The sequence below is a fragment of the Odontomachus brunneus genome, unplaced genomic scaffold (assembly GCF_010583005.1).
Source record: "Odontomachus brunneus isolate Ranch 3 - 2012 unplaced genomic scaffold, Obru_v1 Obru_scaffold_018, whole genome shotgun sequence".
NCBI classification, from domain to species: domain Eukaryota; kingdom Metazoa; phylum Arthropoda; class Insecta; order Hymenoptera; family Formicidae; genus Odontomachus; species Odontomachus brunneus.
The window spans coordinates 2,354,689-2,369,617 of NW_022639468.1; the positions used below are offsets into that span (position 1 = coordinate 2,354,689).

The window sequence follows — 14,929 nt, forward strand, 5'->3', positions numbered from 1 at the left end:
TCTCTCTCTCTCTCTCTCTCTCTCTCTCTCTCTCTCTCTCTCTCTCTCTCTCTTTCTCAAGACAGTTTCTCCCGACTAGTAATTCCAGTTTAATTTGTACTCACGATTGGGATGACTTCGCGACTGCTGCGAATTCGGTTTCGGAGTTCGGTGTTTCGTCGGTCCGCTTCAAACTCGACGGTGGCGCATGGTAATTCGCACTACGAGGGATGAATAGGTCGTACGGGTAACGCACCCTTAACACACGACACGCACCCCCCGTTCACCTTCCGCTCGCGGTTCGCGCGCACCGAATGTCGAGACGCACTTGAGAACGCTCTGAAATCTCGGTCTTTGCCTCTTGCTATTTTAGCTGGAGCTCGCACGGTGAAGAATAAACACTCCGGCAGGTGTGTGACCCTCTCTTCCTCTCCTCCTTTTTCTCCCCTTCTTCTTGCCTCTCTATCTTTCTCTCTCTCCTCTCAGTGTCTGGCGAGATGGAGAACGACACGGACGAACCGTCGGTCACGAAGGGTAGCGGTCGACTGAGGCGCCTCGACGTGCACCAGCTCGCTGCACCTCCCGCGCTCACGGCTGAGGCCGATCGCCGCGCGGTGGGTGCACGTGTGCCCGCGTGGGTGCCCGTGCACTTGCGTGCGGACGCGCGTGTGTGCAAGCGCGTAGCCGAGGGAGCACAGGCGAGCCCGCGCTCGTATGTACTCGCATCGGAATTATTATCGCGCCTGGCACTCGCGAATCCCTGGGCTCGCGTCACCAAGCGCCTGCAGAACGTCTGCCGGATCTGCACCGAAAAACACGGTTTGGTATTTGTAATGGTCAAAACAAATAATTACTATAAATTATGGTCTAAAAAACTATTTTTTTTTTTTTTTATTAAATTCTACTATAGTGTTAGTGATGATGATCTTATATGCACGTTGCCACTACCATTTTCCTGTTAGAACAACCAAAAAATATGATTGGGGCCAAAAATAACTGTAGTTTCAGTTAGATTAACCATTTCTTTTCTCTCACGTGTACGTTTCACGTGCGATGCCCTGCGGTTGCTTCGTGGACAGCCACGGTCCCGAGTACATCGCGAGTTGCATCGCAACGCAGCTCTACCGTCCTCCTCCTCGTCCCTCCATCCGCGCCGCGGCGACGACGTCGAATTTGGGACGAACGCGGTTTTGCTTTGCCTTCGCTTTGTCGGGGCGAAATTTGTTACTCGGTTCACCCTGAGGGAGAGCAATGCTTTCGCTAATCTGTCACAAGCCTGGCAATGAGGCGCGAGAGGGAACATACTTAGAGCCGTTTCCTTCGTGGTCGTTCGCGCGCATCGTTGCATTTGTATTTCGTGGTGGTTGAAGGTATTATGTATTTGGAAATCGGGTCAATGCGTCCGTGCGCCACGACTACGCAAAATGCAGCGTAGAGTGTGGGCAACATAGCGCGTTGCAACTCACGTCGCGATCTCTGGAAAAGCGCGACCTGTCGCGGGATATGCTCGTTTGTTGCGGCTTGTTTTTGCATACCTCCCACTGACTCTCTCGCGTGATAGTGAAATGAGCATACAGCAGCACGCCTACGAGGGATCCCCACACACGAAAGAAAATTTCCAACGTCGTTTTTAATGTTGATATCGACGCGAACTTATCTTACCGGTTTCCACGAGCGAGTTTCGCCTCTCGTGAGCGTCTTCTGTCCGGTTTCTCTTGAAATGAGCGGTAGAGAGAACCGTGAATGGAGCTGATGAAAGTCCAATTCCGCAACGATACTCGTCATTAGACAAAACGATCGGAGAGGACGGAGGCCATTTTGTAAAACGGCAGTTCCTGTGCACGCGAAAAAGTCGCGCGTACTTTTTGTAATTAGATGCTTAAAGCCAACGGTGGAAAGAACAACGTTTGTTTTTACATTGGCGCGCCAGTCAGTCGTAATCTGGTTAGCGCAGGCTAATAAATTAAGTCAATGTAAGCTTCGGGGGATGGATCAGACCGTCTTACGCCTCAGTTAATTCTGTTTCACATGCCGGTAACCAGGCTCCATGTGCGCGCGCGCGCGCATGTAAAGTTCGAAACGGCTCAGTCAACGTCACCGATTCGTCTCGTAATTTACGCCATGGAGTTCCCGAATTTCCGTCTCCGCAGCAGCAGCAGCAACAGCAGCAGCAACGGACCGCGGCTTTTTTCCCCTCAATTTTTCCGCGATTTCTGTCGATCATCGGTGGTGGAAATAGCGGAAAATCCTGAACACTGCGAGCTCAACGCGTCATTCTCGGCAGAACGCTCGCCGCCGTGACTTCGTGTCGTACGCTTTAAACGCGCGAAAACTTTTCAGCACGAGATTAAACGACAAAAGATACGTTAAACTTCACCACCGCCGCTATTTGTCGGCCGGAATGTCCGTAATCTAGCCGGGAAAGTTCGCCATTTTCTACCTAATTTCGCGTCTACAGCGTATCTTTTTTCGCGTATCTCTGCTCGTGAATGTAAAATTAAAAGAATAAAGGGGGAACGTAGCGGAGCAGGAAACAAGATACGCACGTCAAACATGACCGCCCTTTCGCCCCGGTAAAACCAACCAACTGACATTGCTTCGGATTAAAGGGAAAACAGCGCGAGTGAATCGCGCGTAATTTATGCGGCAGGCCCTTCTCTACCCTTTTCGAAAGATATCGTTTTCGACCATAAATCCGTCCAAGCGTTTACGAAACCGTGCACAGCCGTCGAATCGCATCCGCGAGCCGTTTGATTCTCCCTCGCCGATAAATCACAGTTATTCGCGTGTTGGATTCGACGCGCTGTTAAGCGCTCCCGTATTTCAGGCATTAAGAGATTCAAGATTTGTGGAGTGGAGCGGGGATTTGCGGGATAGAGATCCATCCGCATGAGAGAGAACAATGCAAATTGTGATTGCGAGTTTGTGGTTAAGTGAACTGCTCTATCTTGAATTTTATTAATTCATTGTGAATAAAATTGTAGTCGCTAAAATCGACGAATTTTCGCCGATTTTAGCTTTCTTCACTGATTATTGTGTTGAAATAATGCGCAGAGGAAATATTGTGTGATAAAAGTTACGTTAAAATTATATTTCTTTTTACGCTGTTCCTTATGAAACTGAACTGTACTGAGAATACTTGTAATAAAAATTACTATACTTGCAATAAAAATTATTATATACCGCAAAAGGATTTGGTTGGGTTAACCAAATATCTCTTGTGAAATATGAATGAATCAAAAGATTCCGATCGAAGTTAAATTCTGCTTAAACAAGATTTCTAATTATCATTAACAAAATTCTGATAATTTCAACCGAAATTTTTGGTTCATTCATATTTTATCAGAGATTTGGTTACATTTTCCCCGTGTGCAAACAATGTTGATTAGTTTAAATCTCATTACTGATATCTGAACGATAAGTATAAGACAAAAACAGCATTCTCATTTAAACGTAGTCTATTGTTCAAAAGTATTTCGTAATCGATCGTGTTAGTGTGTCTATCGTAAAATTACATGTCAATAATAACGAACAGAGGTACACAGCCGCGTGCACGTCGTTTATCAATGTCATAACGATCATAAAATATCGTATTGTTCGCGCGTCGCCTGGCGAATAATTCGCGAATATCCGCACTTTCGCCCCCTCGACCATTTCGCCGCGGCTGCCGCCGCCATGAGTCTTTGTTTCTCCGACTGCTGCTCGAGCCAGATGCTCGGCAACAATAACGCCTTTAATTATCGTATGCAATTAAAATCGTTTCCACGGGCGACTCGGTTAACTGCGCCGACGTTTGTGCGACTCTCGAGCCGAATGTCGGGCTGCAACTAATGACAGAGAGTAAAAAGCGCGATGTCTGAATTAGAAGCGTTTAATTTTATATCGCAACGAATTCGTAATTTGTTTCGGTTTACAAAAAGTGAAAATACTTCGAATTTTTGGTCAACGTTTGACAGCCGTAGAGTCGGTTAAGTGACTTTGTTGTAACGTTTGATTATCTTATATAGATCTAGACATCCTCTTTAACTCGTGAAAGACGCGCTGCTAAAATTACGGAAAATATCATTTAACCTTATCTTTCTGTACCGACACTAACTGTTCTCTTATGCATGACGCGTTGGAAAATATACGCATATGACATTCTCCAACGAACGGGCGAGAAATGACAGGATTAGCAAGTATAATGCGAATGAGATTTTCTAATAAAGAAAAAGAAAAGAAGGCAAGAAAAAAATTACGACGGAGAGGCAATGCTGCAAGAAGAATAGAAATGCAACACTGCGGTTGAAATACGTGCGAAGAAAGCATAATATTTCTTATGTATTCACCCTTACGCACAGGATTCTTTGTATTAGGGCTTCGTTGTCGCATCGTCAAACTTTGTGACACGTTCTACACGTGTAAAAAGTTATAGCAAAGTTTAAATTAACATACATTACTTCTAACGTAGACTCTAACAATGAAAATTTAACTTTAACTTGAAATATAATTATATATTTTCACAAATTAATTTTTTTAAATCTTTAAAACGTCTTTAGTATAATTTTAGTTTATTTTAAAGTGCCTTAATTATGTAACTTACTCAACTACAGAGAGATAGAATATATTGCGATATATATAAAGAAATATTAAGTAGTTTAATAAAAATTAATCTGTTTGAATAGTAGTTTGTATAGTGTAACATTTGAAGATTTCCCATTGATCCCTCAAGCTCGACGTTGTTGTATTAAGGAATTAAACATTCGCAATGTTAAAGTGGATGACAAACTCTAAAAATGTTGATAACGTAGACGTGACCGTCATTAACGTTTATATTATCCTTTTTACACATTTCTTGTACATATAAACTTTATGTGAATCTGTGTTGCTTTGTTTTACCATGTGCTAGTAGAAATCTTCCTGAAGACTTTTGAAATGTTCGTTAGCGAAACAAATACACATGTGGTATGCATGTTATAGAACTAATAAAGATATTCACGTTATAGAACTAATAAGGATATTCAAAGTTTTTAGAAAAGGAGCGAAATGTCTATATAGACGCTTGGCTGCACTTTATCGATCTTACAATCCGCTTCCACAAGAAACGTCGCGTTTTCTCTAACGAATCGTTACGCCGCAATTTCTCCTCCCGTTTCGTGAAACGCGTTCGCGAAATCCAACGAATCGCGAACGATAATTTCGTGGGCAGTCTATCACTGCGACCCACTGTGAAATGTACGAGCAACAACCTGCAGAAATGGCCGCTCGTATGAGAGCGTGGTCGAGGAAAATCCGCTTCTTCGCGCTACAAGTCGGACGCTTCCCTTTGACGTACGTACGCGTCGTAATTTCTGATGCTTCGCAGCTAATCTGGCATGACCGTAATATACGCGCGGCGGACGCACAACTGAAAGATGAAATATTCCCCGTACGCGCCGGAATAGCCGTAATAACGCACGTGGACGTTGAGCGCCGAGCGACAACTCAATATGTTTCTATCAGGCTCGCTTTCCTACCGCTGCCTCGCGTGCTTCGCGTTAAGATTAAAGCGACGTGGTTAATTTCAATTTCAGAACGCTTAAATCTGCCCGAATCTTTTCCACAGCTTCTCGCGGATCGTCGGTTGCATCGCCGTGCATCCAGCTGCGCACAACTAGCGGAATAATTCGCCACGCGGATGAAGTTACGTTCACTTGCCAATAATGGTTTGCAGCCACGTCGGTGTTAATTGCATTTAGGGTTTGCCCACAACATATAACACAAGCGATTCGGTAGGTAAAGCCTCCGGGGTTTTACTAATTGGAGTCAAACCATGCGTAAGCACCCGCGCAGCGTTTCTCAACTGACTCACGAAGGAAATCGACCGAGTGACACGTGTCTAAAGAGAACTCGTGAGTCCTCCTTGCAGTCTCCGTCGCATAATTTTTTTACGTTAGAAATAAAGGGAGAGACACGGCTGTGTAAAAGAAATCTTATGAATTCTAAACAACGTCTCTACGTACTGCATTCAAGTAAATGTTGTTTGTTCCAAGTATTTTATAAGTTTATTTATCCGCAAAGCATATATTCATCATAAACATCAAATTTATTTTAAATACTAGTGAGTTTTTCATTTCAACAGAGAATATTAAATTATATCGAAAATTTGGTTCGCTCACTACATAAAGTCGAACTAACCTTTTCTTCGATAAAGTTTTATAATGTTCTCGTAAGGAGAATAAATTCTTCTTTTGAGTACATGATAATGAGCTTTTTTCAAATTTGTCATGAATATATTTTAAGAGACTATTTTACCAAGAAAATGTATTCTTTGTTGAAGATAACCATTACTTGACAGAAGAAAAGTACGTTGAGTAGTCGCGTTTCTTAGCAGTAGAATGATGTTTTTCTGCGTGCAGTTTGTTTTGTGCGATACAATTTCTCCTTCTCAAGTGAAGTGTTTTAATTCTAAAGCTATTGCGTGGCACGTTTGTCGGTATAAGTGACATTATTTCGAGAAAACCTCCCAAACTATGATGTCTCTAATTGAAAATTCGTTTCCGATTATAGGTGTTTGGAGAAAGATTCGGAAATCCCGTCGTAATAAGAATCGGTGATCCATGTCTATTCCGATGCCGTGACATCGCTCTCGCAAAGATTAGAGATCCCGGGACGAGCGATATAAAAAGCCTCGCGACTCTTTCTGCTTCCATTGGCGGCAGGAAGAAAAAAGGAATGAAGAAGTTCCGTGGGAGCGAGGTGATCGAGGGACTAAACGGGGGGTATCTGCTCCCAACAGGCAGCAAGCACTGCTTTCTCAGCCGTAATATTGGAAGTTTACGAGGTTTGCCGTAATCGAATCTCGTTATACGGCCACGGAGGGCCTTTGGCAATCTGCTCCGAGGGTCGGCGCGACGCCGACGTCGTACCGCGGAAATGCGAGTCTTACTATAAGCGACGAACGATGTAGTTCGACGACATTTCGAACTGAATCGTCGGTTCTGTTAAAAAAAAGAAATATCTCTTTCTCTCTTCCTCTTTTTCTGTTTTGTAAGATCCTGGCAAAAACCTTGTTGTTGAAACAACAGGTCTCCTGTACTTTCTTTTTTCGACTAAACCGCGATTAGATTGTACCTGACATTCGCATGACAAAGTGATTAAAAGTGCAATATGTTCTGCGTCTCGCTCGTATCGTGATCGTATCGCACCTAATGTGCCCGCGCGGTTAAATAGAAACTGATTCTTGAATTTCGATCACATGAACACAGCGAGAGTGTTTGCGCCTGTAAGTTTCGAGGAGAAATAATGAGCGGAACGCACGGTGGTTACATTACCCTCGCCTTGTGCCAGCTAATTAGTTTACGCGCACATCAAGGAACTAATTACGCGTCCCGAATGGACTTTCGTTTACGATCAATTTCCACCGCGAAGTGCAATGACCGTTGGCGATACGTACAAGCGGGAACATCTCGAAAGTATAATTACCAGATAGTTACGCATCCCTGCGTCGGTTTCTTCACGAGTTGATCGAGATAGACAGACAGATAGATATGTCTGGCGACATTCGTTGGCAATTTTCAACATTGTCGAATCATTAATGTGACACGTGTACCGTGAAGTCTTTCTTTCTTTTAAATATCGCGAATAGAACATTTGTAGAAGTAATTTTTTTTTTTCTTTTCGTTGCGTCGTAGATATCTGCACGAGCAAAAGCGCGAATTCAGGGTACGTGAGAACTCACGCGGTCTAGGAAATTAAAAAGCGCCGGAGAAGTTATTGGCGCGCCGCAACGGATTAATTAGGCTCGCTGCGGTCGTCGAAAGTTTCACCCATTATCGTCGGCAAAGGGCTTGCATAGCTGGTTTTTCGACGTGATATTAATGGAAAATAATGTACACGCCGCGCAATCCTTCCCCTCCCCTCCTTCCCGCGAAGTAGGGAGGAGGCGAGAAACTGGTTGCCCGGTCATATATTATACATTATGCGGGAACCGAAAGATGAAAGTCTATGGCTATGCGATATGTCGTGTATATGAGTTTATAAACAATACAAGCAGAAATCGCGCGCCTAAGGAATGTTCATCACGGCAACTACGCGAGATAACGGTTTTCACACGTTTGACGGCTTTATGCACAATAAGTTAATGATATCAATCATTTCGCGTTCCTCCTCGCTTTCTCTCTCTCTTTCTCTTTTCCCTTTACATTTTAGCAATTTACATGGCAATAAACTCTCTGTTAAGCGGGCACTTGCAGTACAAAAAACTATATATCGTTATAGTTTCCATTACGATTTTTTGGGGGGGTAACAAAAGTAATAAATGAATAAATTGCGCGCATTTTCACGAAATGGCTAAATTTAGATAATTAGTCGAATAAGGCTGAATAATATATCGTTAATGTAATATAATTTTTATATACATATAATTGTGAACGTACTATGTGTAATTTTTCATAAGACGCGATATGCTGTACACAATAATAACGGTCGCTCCTTATTGTCCACTCGTGACGGAGAGAATACTAATTTTATCTCAACCGCGCAGTTTTAATCTTACGGCTTCTTTTCTCCATAAGAGACGTATATTTTCTCCGGCCCGTTGGTATAATGAAGGTATCGAGGTAAGAGCAGGGCGGCATCTCGCGGGGAGAACATTCCATCATTAAAGTGGATTACTTTTATGCAATTTCGTTGCGTAGCCAGCGGTCTAAGGCGTTACAGTTAGATATGCGCTTTATCGCAACGCGTAAGAGGAGCGCCGCAAACGTCCAGAGGGGGGGAGGGGGAAGGAGAGGCACGTACTCTTGAGAATTTCTTTGCTCATTGTGATTCGCGAAAGAAATAAGGTCTTGTCCGTGCTCTCTTCCTGGTGCATCGCGGCAGAATTTCCCACACCGCTCGCCGCGGCCCAGTTTTGCATAACGCAGGGTCGAAGGAACACTCTCGGATGCCGTACATCGAAACGCATCATAGTGAGTCGGTAGAGTTTTTGAAATTTGATTTGTCGTAAAATATTACCTATTCTTTTCTTTTCGTAGCGCCACTCGTAGCCATTTCATTCGGTTTCCGAATTCTAGATGCATATAAACTTGTAACTCCCTTGCAGTCTCCGCCGTATAATTTTTTTACGTTAGAGACAAAAGGAGACGCGATTTTACAAAAAAAAACCTTACGAGCTCCGATCAACGTCTCTACATACAGAAAAATACATTGCATTCAAGTAAACTCGTTACTAGTTTTTCAAGTATTTTATAAATTTATCTATTCAGAAATCTAGCGTAAGTTTATCATAAGAATCAAATTTATTCAAAACATATTTTGAATTCTAGTGAGTTTCTTTAAATAAAAATATTAAATTAAATAAAAAAATTTAGTTTGCTTAAATTTTATTTGTCAAATTTGATTTCTTCAAATTTATCGCATGCTTAATTTTACTCGCATCTATGTTCTATGAGTACGTATCTGAAAGCTTAATTAGCTCTTCTTACACGTATGTATAAGAAAGTATAAACATAGATCATGATATTCAATTCCTTTCGTAACATTTGAAATGTCAATAACAATAATTAATTGTAAGATCGATCGTAAAATTTACTATTGAAACATATCGTTGTTTTAATTATGGAATACTCTGCAATAATCTGACGAGTGAGAGAGAGAGAGAGAGAGAGAGAGAGAGAGAGAGAGAGAGAGAGAGAGAAGAGAGATGGAATCCTTTTAGCAAACATTCCTTTTAACTGAACTGCAATTAATCGAATTTAAATCTTGAAATAATCACCGTCGTAGCTTGGGAAAAGTGATATTTCTCGAACGAAGAGAAATATCCGTTAAAACACGGATTGGTCGCGAAATTCGCCCCTGCAAACTCGACGGAATTATCCACGTGAGCGTAACGCAGTTCCGTTTACTACGTCCGGTAACATCGTCGTAAACGACTGTGGGTGTCTTGAAGCGCAAATAGAGAGCTGGTGAGAGGACTTGATAGAGGACTGGGATTCTAGAATTATTGGTGGTCGACTGAATGCATACTCGTCCAAATCCGTTGGTTATATGAGAATTCTTAAACATAGTCGTTAAAAAATAAAAATCTTATTAAATTTTAATTATCATTAACTCTGCAATGTATAAAAATGTTATCAATAAGTGTTGTCGGAATACATATCAAATAATTAAATATTCTGTAAAATAATGTAATTGATATTATACTATGATAAACGTTAGATAATTAAGTAAATAATGTAATACACAGTACTCTTAAATGCAAACAAAAAATCGTTCTGCTTTGGCGCGCGCCTATAGTCATGCGACTTTCGTAATAACAACAAAAGCACATGTAGGTACGCGATTTAATTAAAACTATGAGAGTCTTTGAAGTTAAGATGAGCACGCAGATTACGTTGGATAATATTATTCTCCCAGTAATATTCGAAAAATGTCGGACAAGTAATAATTATAAATTATATAATCATAAAATTTGCTCGTAAAATTTATTATTGAAAGATATTGCTGTTTTAATTACAGAAAGTAATATTCTTGCCATCCAGATGAAGTCTTTTTAGCAAACATTCCTTTTAACTGAACAGCATACTTGATCAGATTTCATTTTTTTACAACAGTCACTATCGTAACTTGATCTGTGTCGCGTTATTTTCCCAAATTGATTGGAAAATACTTCTAAATTTCAAAGATAACTATCATATATTTAATTTGTAATCTTTAATTGAAATCTTAGAAGGAAACAGTCGATATCTTCGTGCAGAAGTTTGACATTATTTTTTATTAGTAGTTTATACTGACAGTACAATATCTTTATAACTAATTCTAGATTTTCAAATATTTTTATTACCTTCGTATTAGACATTTCAGGAAATATATATTCAGACTATATATGTTCAGAGTATTTCGCAAGTCATCGATCTGATACTAAATAGATAATTATTCGGCATTATGAAAACATCATGTAACATATAACAAAAAAGCACCGTGAGAGAACCCGAACAATTCTTAAAAATATTTTTAAACAAATATTCGCATTTTGGTTTTTTTTGACAAATATTACTTGAGCCAACAAATATTATTAGAGTCGAAAAACTTAATTAAGTAAAGACGTTATTAGTTCCAACGTGACCCCTTATAAGCGCAAAATCTATGAGCCGTAAAATGCACGCAAGGTACGACTATTCTTTCGAAGTGATGGAAGTGATCGTTCTACCATGGAAAGGTACATGACACCCCAACAAAGCAGTGGTGCCCAATGTATTGAAATATATTTTCCAAATTTGTGTAAAGTATGGTACTAAACAATGATTCTTAAGCGATACATGATAGATAATTAAAAAAACATAAATATGGAAATAAAACTTGAAATATATGAGAAAACCATTTTATAAGGCAGTTATATAGTTTATAATGAGAGAAAGACTTATATATTCTGTATTTTATTGGCTACATATATAATACATTAGGTTTTTCGTGGATAGCGTTTATTCTATTTTAGTTTGACGACGTGTTATTTACGTATCGATAAGTATCGCACAAGCACTTGACGTTATTTCGCATTTCTGTTCATCAATCTTAAAAAGACATACTTTAATTTATTTATAAGAATTTCATTTAACATACACGAATGTGCGTCAATATAAAATATTGTCGGATATATAAAAGTGAACATATATTTTTAAATTAAATAACGCACAGCTTAATGTTATAAATTCAAGAACTAATGAAAATCTGTAAAAATATACGTAACTGCCCATGACAGTATCAGGCATAACAAAGTTATCTTGCTAATTGATATCATATTAGCATTATTACAGAGATCTTCCGTACAGCATGTTGTACCATTTTCTTCACAATCTATATCGTTTGCAAGAATGCATCCACGTGTGACAGTCTGTTTCGAATCGTCTGTTTCTAAAAAAAAAAAAAATGAGAATAATTTATTAGTGTAGATCTTGTTTATTGCTATGCAAGAAAAATATGTCTAAGGTATGAAGCGCAATAAAGTATTAACGCTTGATGTATGTACACACGACGTCATTGATGTACGAATATTCCTTAGATTGAGAATTACACCATTTTTGGCTTTACACATAATACTTGAGATTGCATATCTCATAAGTAGCTCTACTTATAACGACTTTTTTTAACTGTAATGATTTCAATCTTATTCGTATACGCATAAAACCTAAATTCACGTAATTTTCAATCTATGGAATGTTCGATTAATGGCGCTGTGTGTATACAAATGCAATATACTGTTTGAAACTTATTCTTGATTTGTTGCAAAAGAGCCACATCTCTTGAAACATATTATGAGTTATTTTAATATTATATCGATCTACGGACTTTTCCGTAATTATAGTGGGAAATCTATCTGAAACTAATTTTATCATTTTAATATTAGAGGCAACTATAACTTAATACAATAATATAAGGGATAAAAGAGAATCTAAAACCATTGTGTTATTGCACTTTAATAAATATGATGGATATTTTATAATAATAAATGCAATAAATATGAAAGAAAAATTGCGGATTAATAAAAATACTTACTTTTAATGAAACAAGTCCATTTTGGTTCATCAGCTAATGTCCTCAATCCTAGTTTAGCAAATAAGCTTCTACGTACTCTGGGAAAGCTCGGCACAACTAAAAAACACAATTGTATCTATTATGTACTTCGCACAGATTTTCCTTAATGGTAAGATTCAGACAAATTAGCATAATAACTGTAATATTTAATACACATAGGATTACTAGAATCTTTTTATCACATATATTCTGTTTATATATTCATCTACATATAATTTAATTTAATATTACATAAGATATTTTCCTTTCTTGATATGGACTTACGTTTTTCATTCGATGACATCTTTTTCAATAACATTTCTTTTGTCTTCGTGTTTGCTTTTCCTCCTTTACTAATTGCAGAAACTAAATTTTCTCCTTTTCCGTAGGTTCTTTTTTCGGAAGATTTCTCCGTAGGTTCCGTAGGTTCTTCCGTAGGTTCCGTAGGTTCCGTAGGTTCCGTAGGTTCTTCCGTAGGTTCCGTAGGTTCCGTAGGTTCCGTAGGTTCCGTAGGTTCCGTAGGTTCCGTAGGTTCCGTAGGTTCCGTAGGTTCCGTAGGTTCCGTAGGTTCCGTAGGTTCCGTAGGTTCCGTAGGTTCCGTAGGTTCCGTAGGTTCCGTAGGTTCCGTAGGTTCCGTAGGTTCCGTAGGTTCCGTAGGTTCCGTAGGTTCCGTAGGTTCCGTAGGTTCCGTAGGTTCCGTAGGTTCCGTAGGTTCCGTAGGTTCCGTAGGTTCCGTAGGTTCCGTAGGTTCCGTAGGTTCCGTAGGTTCCGTAGGTTCCGTAGGTTCCGTAGGTTCCGTAGGTTCCGTAGGTTCCGTAGGTTCCGTAGGTTCCGTAGGTTCCGTAGGTTCCGTAGGTTCCGTAGGTTCCGTAGGTTCCGTAGGTTCCGTAGGTTCCGTAGGTTCCGTAGGTTCCGTAGGTTCCGTAGGTTCCGTAGGTTCCGTAGGTTCCGTAGGTTCCGTAGGTTCCGTAGGTTCCGTAGGTTCCGTAGGTTCCGTAGGTTCCGTAGGTTCCGTAGGTTCCGTAGGTTCCGTAGGTTCCGTAGGTTCCGTAGGTTCCGTAGGTTCCGTAGGTTCCGTAGGTTCCGTAGGTTCCGTAGGTTCCGTAGGTTCCGTAGGTTCCGTAGGTTCCGTAGGTTCCGTAGGTTCCGTAGGTTCCGTAGGTTCCGTAGGTTCCGTAGGTTCCGTAGGTTCCGTAGGTTCCGTAGGTTCCGTAGGTTCCGTAGGTTCCGTAGGTTCCGTAGGTTCCGTAGGTTCCGTAGGTTCCGTAGGTTCCGTAGGTTCCGTAGGTTCCGTAGGTTCCGTAGGTTCCGTAGGTTCCGTAGGTTCCGTAGGTTCCGTAGGTTCCGTAGGTTCCGTAGGTTCCGTAGGTTCCGTAGGTTCCGTAGGTTCCGTAGGTTCCGTAGGTTCCGTAGGTTCCGTAGGTTCCGTAGGTTCCGTAGGTTCCGTAGGTTCCGTAGGTTCCGTAGGTTCCGTAGGTTCCGTAGGTTCCGTAGGTTCCGTAGGTTCCGTAGGTTCCGTAGGTTCCGTAGGTTCCGTAGGTTCCGTAGGTTCCGTAGGTTCTGTAGGTTCCGTAGGTTCCGTAGGTTCTGTAGGTTCCGTAGGTTCTTCAGTAGGTTCTTCCGTAGGTTCTTCCGTAGGTTCTTCCGTAGGTTTTATGTTGGGATCTGGACATTGTACCTGGGACACTTTGGATAGGTCTTTGGATGGTCCATCTCCACAAGATGGATCGTCCTCCGAGTTGCATATGTAGCATTTAAATGACTTTCCTAACAAACAGAATAAAAGATAAATAGAAAAAAGATATTTTTGCATGTGATCTAAGTAATTAAAATGAAACTAAAAATGTAAGAAAGATTTTATATAATTTATTTTATTTATAATTACAAATTATTTTTCAGAAATTATAGAAAGCTCCTTTTTAGAATAACTAAACAGTAACAACTGAAGAGGCAAATAAGGAATACAGGACGGATATCTTAGTGCTATTAAATACTAATATTATATAATATTAATATGATAGTGGGAGGATAATTATGTCCAGCATGTCAAACGCACGTATCGAAATTTTTCTTCGATTAACGTTCGCGACGAATCTACCTTTTATACTTAGACCGATCCTTGAGTCCCAATTTTATATATATATATTTAAAATTCCCAAAACCCATTAAACCGATGACTCAAATAGATTCATTATATATGTTGCGAAAAAACTGCCTCCGCCAGGACACGAACCTGGAATCTCCTCACTTTCCGGGCGGAGGCAGTTTTTTCGTAAATATATAATGAATCTATTTGAGTCATCGGTTTAATGGGTTTTGGGAATTTTAAATATATATATATAAAATTGGGACTCAAGGATCGGTCTAAGTATAAAAGGTAGATTCGTCGCGAACGTTAATCGAAGAAAAATTTCGATAC

At 40.3% G+C, this 14,929-nt stretch overlaps 4 protein-coding genes across 4 annotated transcripts in view; 1 reads left to right on the forward strand and 3 right to left on the reverse strand.

The window, feature by feature from the left end:
• The window catches only part of LOC116841766, a 66,358-nt gene extending 65,810 nt beyond the window's left edge, over window positions 1-548 (reverse strand). Inside the window, exon 1 of the mRNA XM_032810110.1 lies at window positions 105-548. The gene's annotated coding sequence lies outside the window, so the exon portion shown is untranslated. The remainder of the gene's footprint in view (window positions 1-104) is intronic.
• The window catches only part of LOC116841768, a 156,978-nt gene that overhangs the window by 96,029 nt on the left and 46,020 nt on the right, over window positions 1-14,929 (forward strand). The window lies entirely within an intron of this gene.
• LOC116841770 lies at window positions 11,338-13,056 on the reverse strand. The gene is made up of 3 exons (XM_032810114.1): window positions 12,796-13,056; window positions 12,493-12,588; window positions 11,338-11,850 (listed from the first exon to the last, which is right to left on the reverse strand). Exons 1-3 carry the CDS (start codon window positions 12,827-12,829, stop codon window positions 11,657-11,659), a joined length of 324 nt encoding a protein of 107 aa, XP_032666005.1. The 5' UTR covers window positions 12,830-13,056; the 3' UTR covers window positions 11,338-11,656.
• The window catches only part of LOC116841767 (proteoglycan 4-like), a gene marked incomplete at its 3' end in the record, with an annotated part of 2,536 nt that continues 1,234 nt past the window's right edge, over window positions 13,628-14,929 (reverse strand). The window contains exon 2 of the mRNA XM_032810111.1: window positions 13,628-14,277. Coding sequence (XP_032666002.1) covers window positions 13,628-14,277 — 650 coding nt within the window. The remainder of the gene's footprint in view (window positions 14,278-14,929) is intronic.

Bases quoted from the DNA above. Each gene is read 5' to 3' on its own strand.
- LOC116841770 (XM_032810114.1), bottom strand. From the start codon at position 12,829: ATGTTATTGAAAAAGATGTCATCGAATGAAAAAC. The intron at 12,589-12,795 runs GTAAGTCCATAT...TGTGTTTTTTAG, and splicing joins GATGTCATCGAATGAAAAAC to TTGTGCCGAGCTTTCCCAGA. The intron at 11,851-12,492 runs GTAAGTATTTTT...TTTTTTTTTTAG, and splicing joins ATGGACTTGTTTCATTAAAA to AAACAGACGATTCGAAACAG.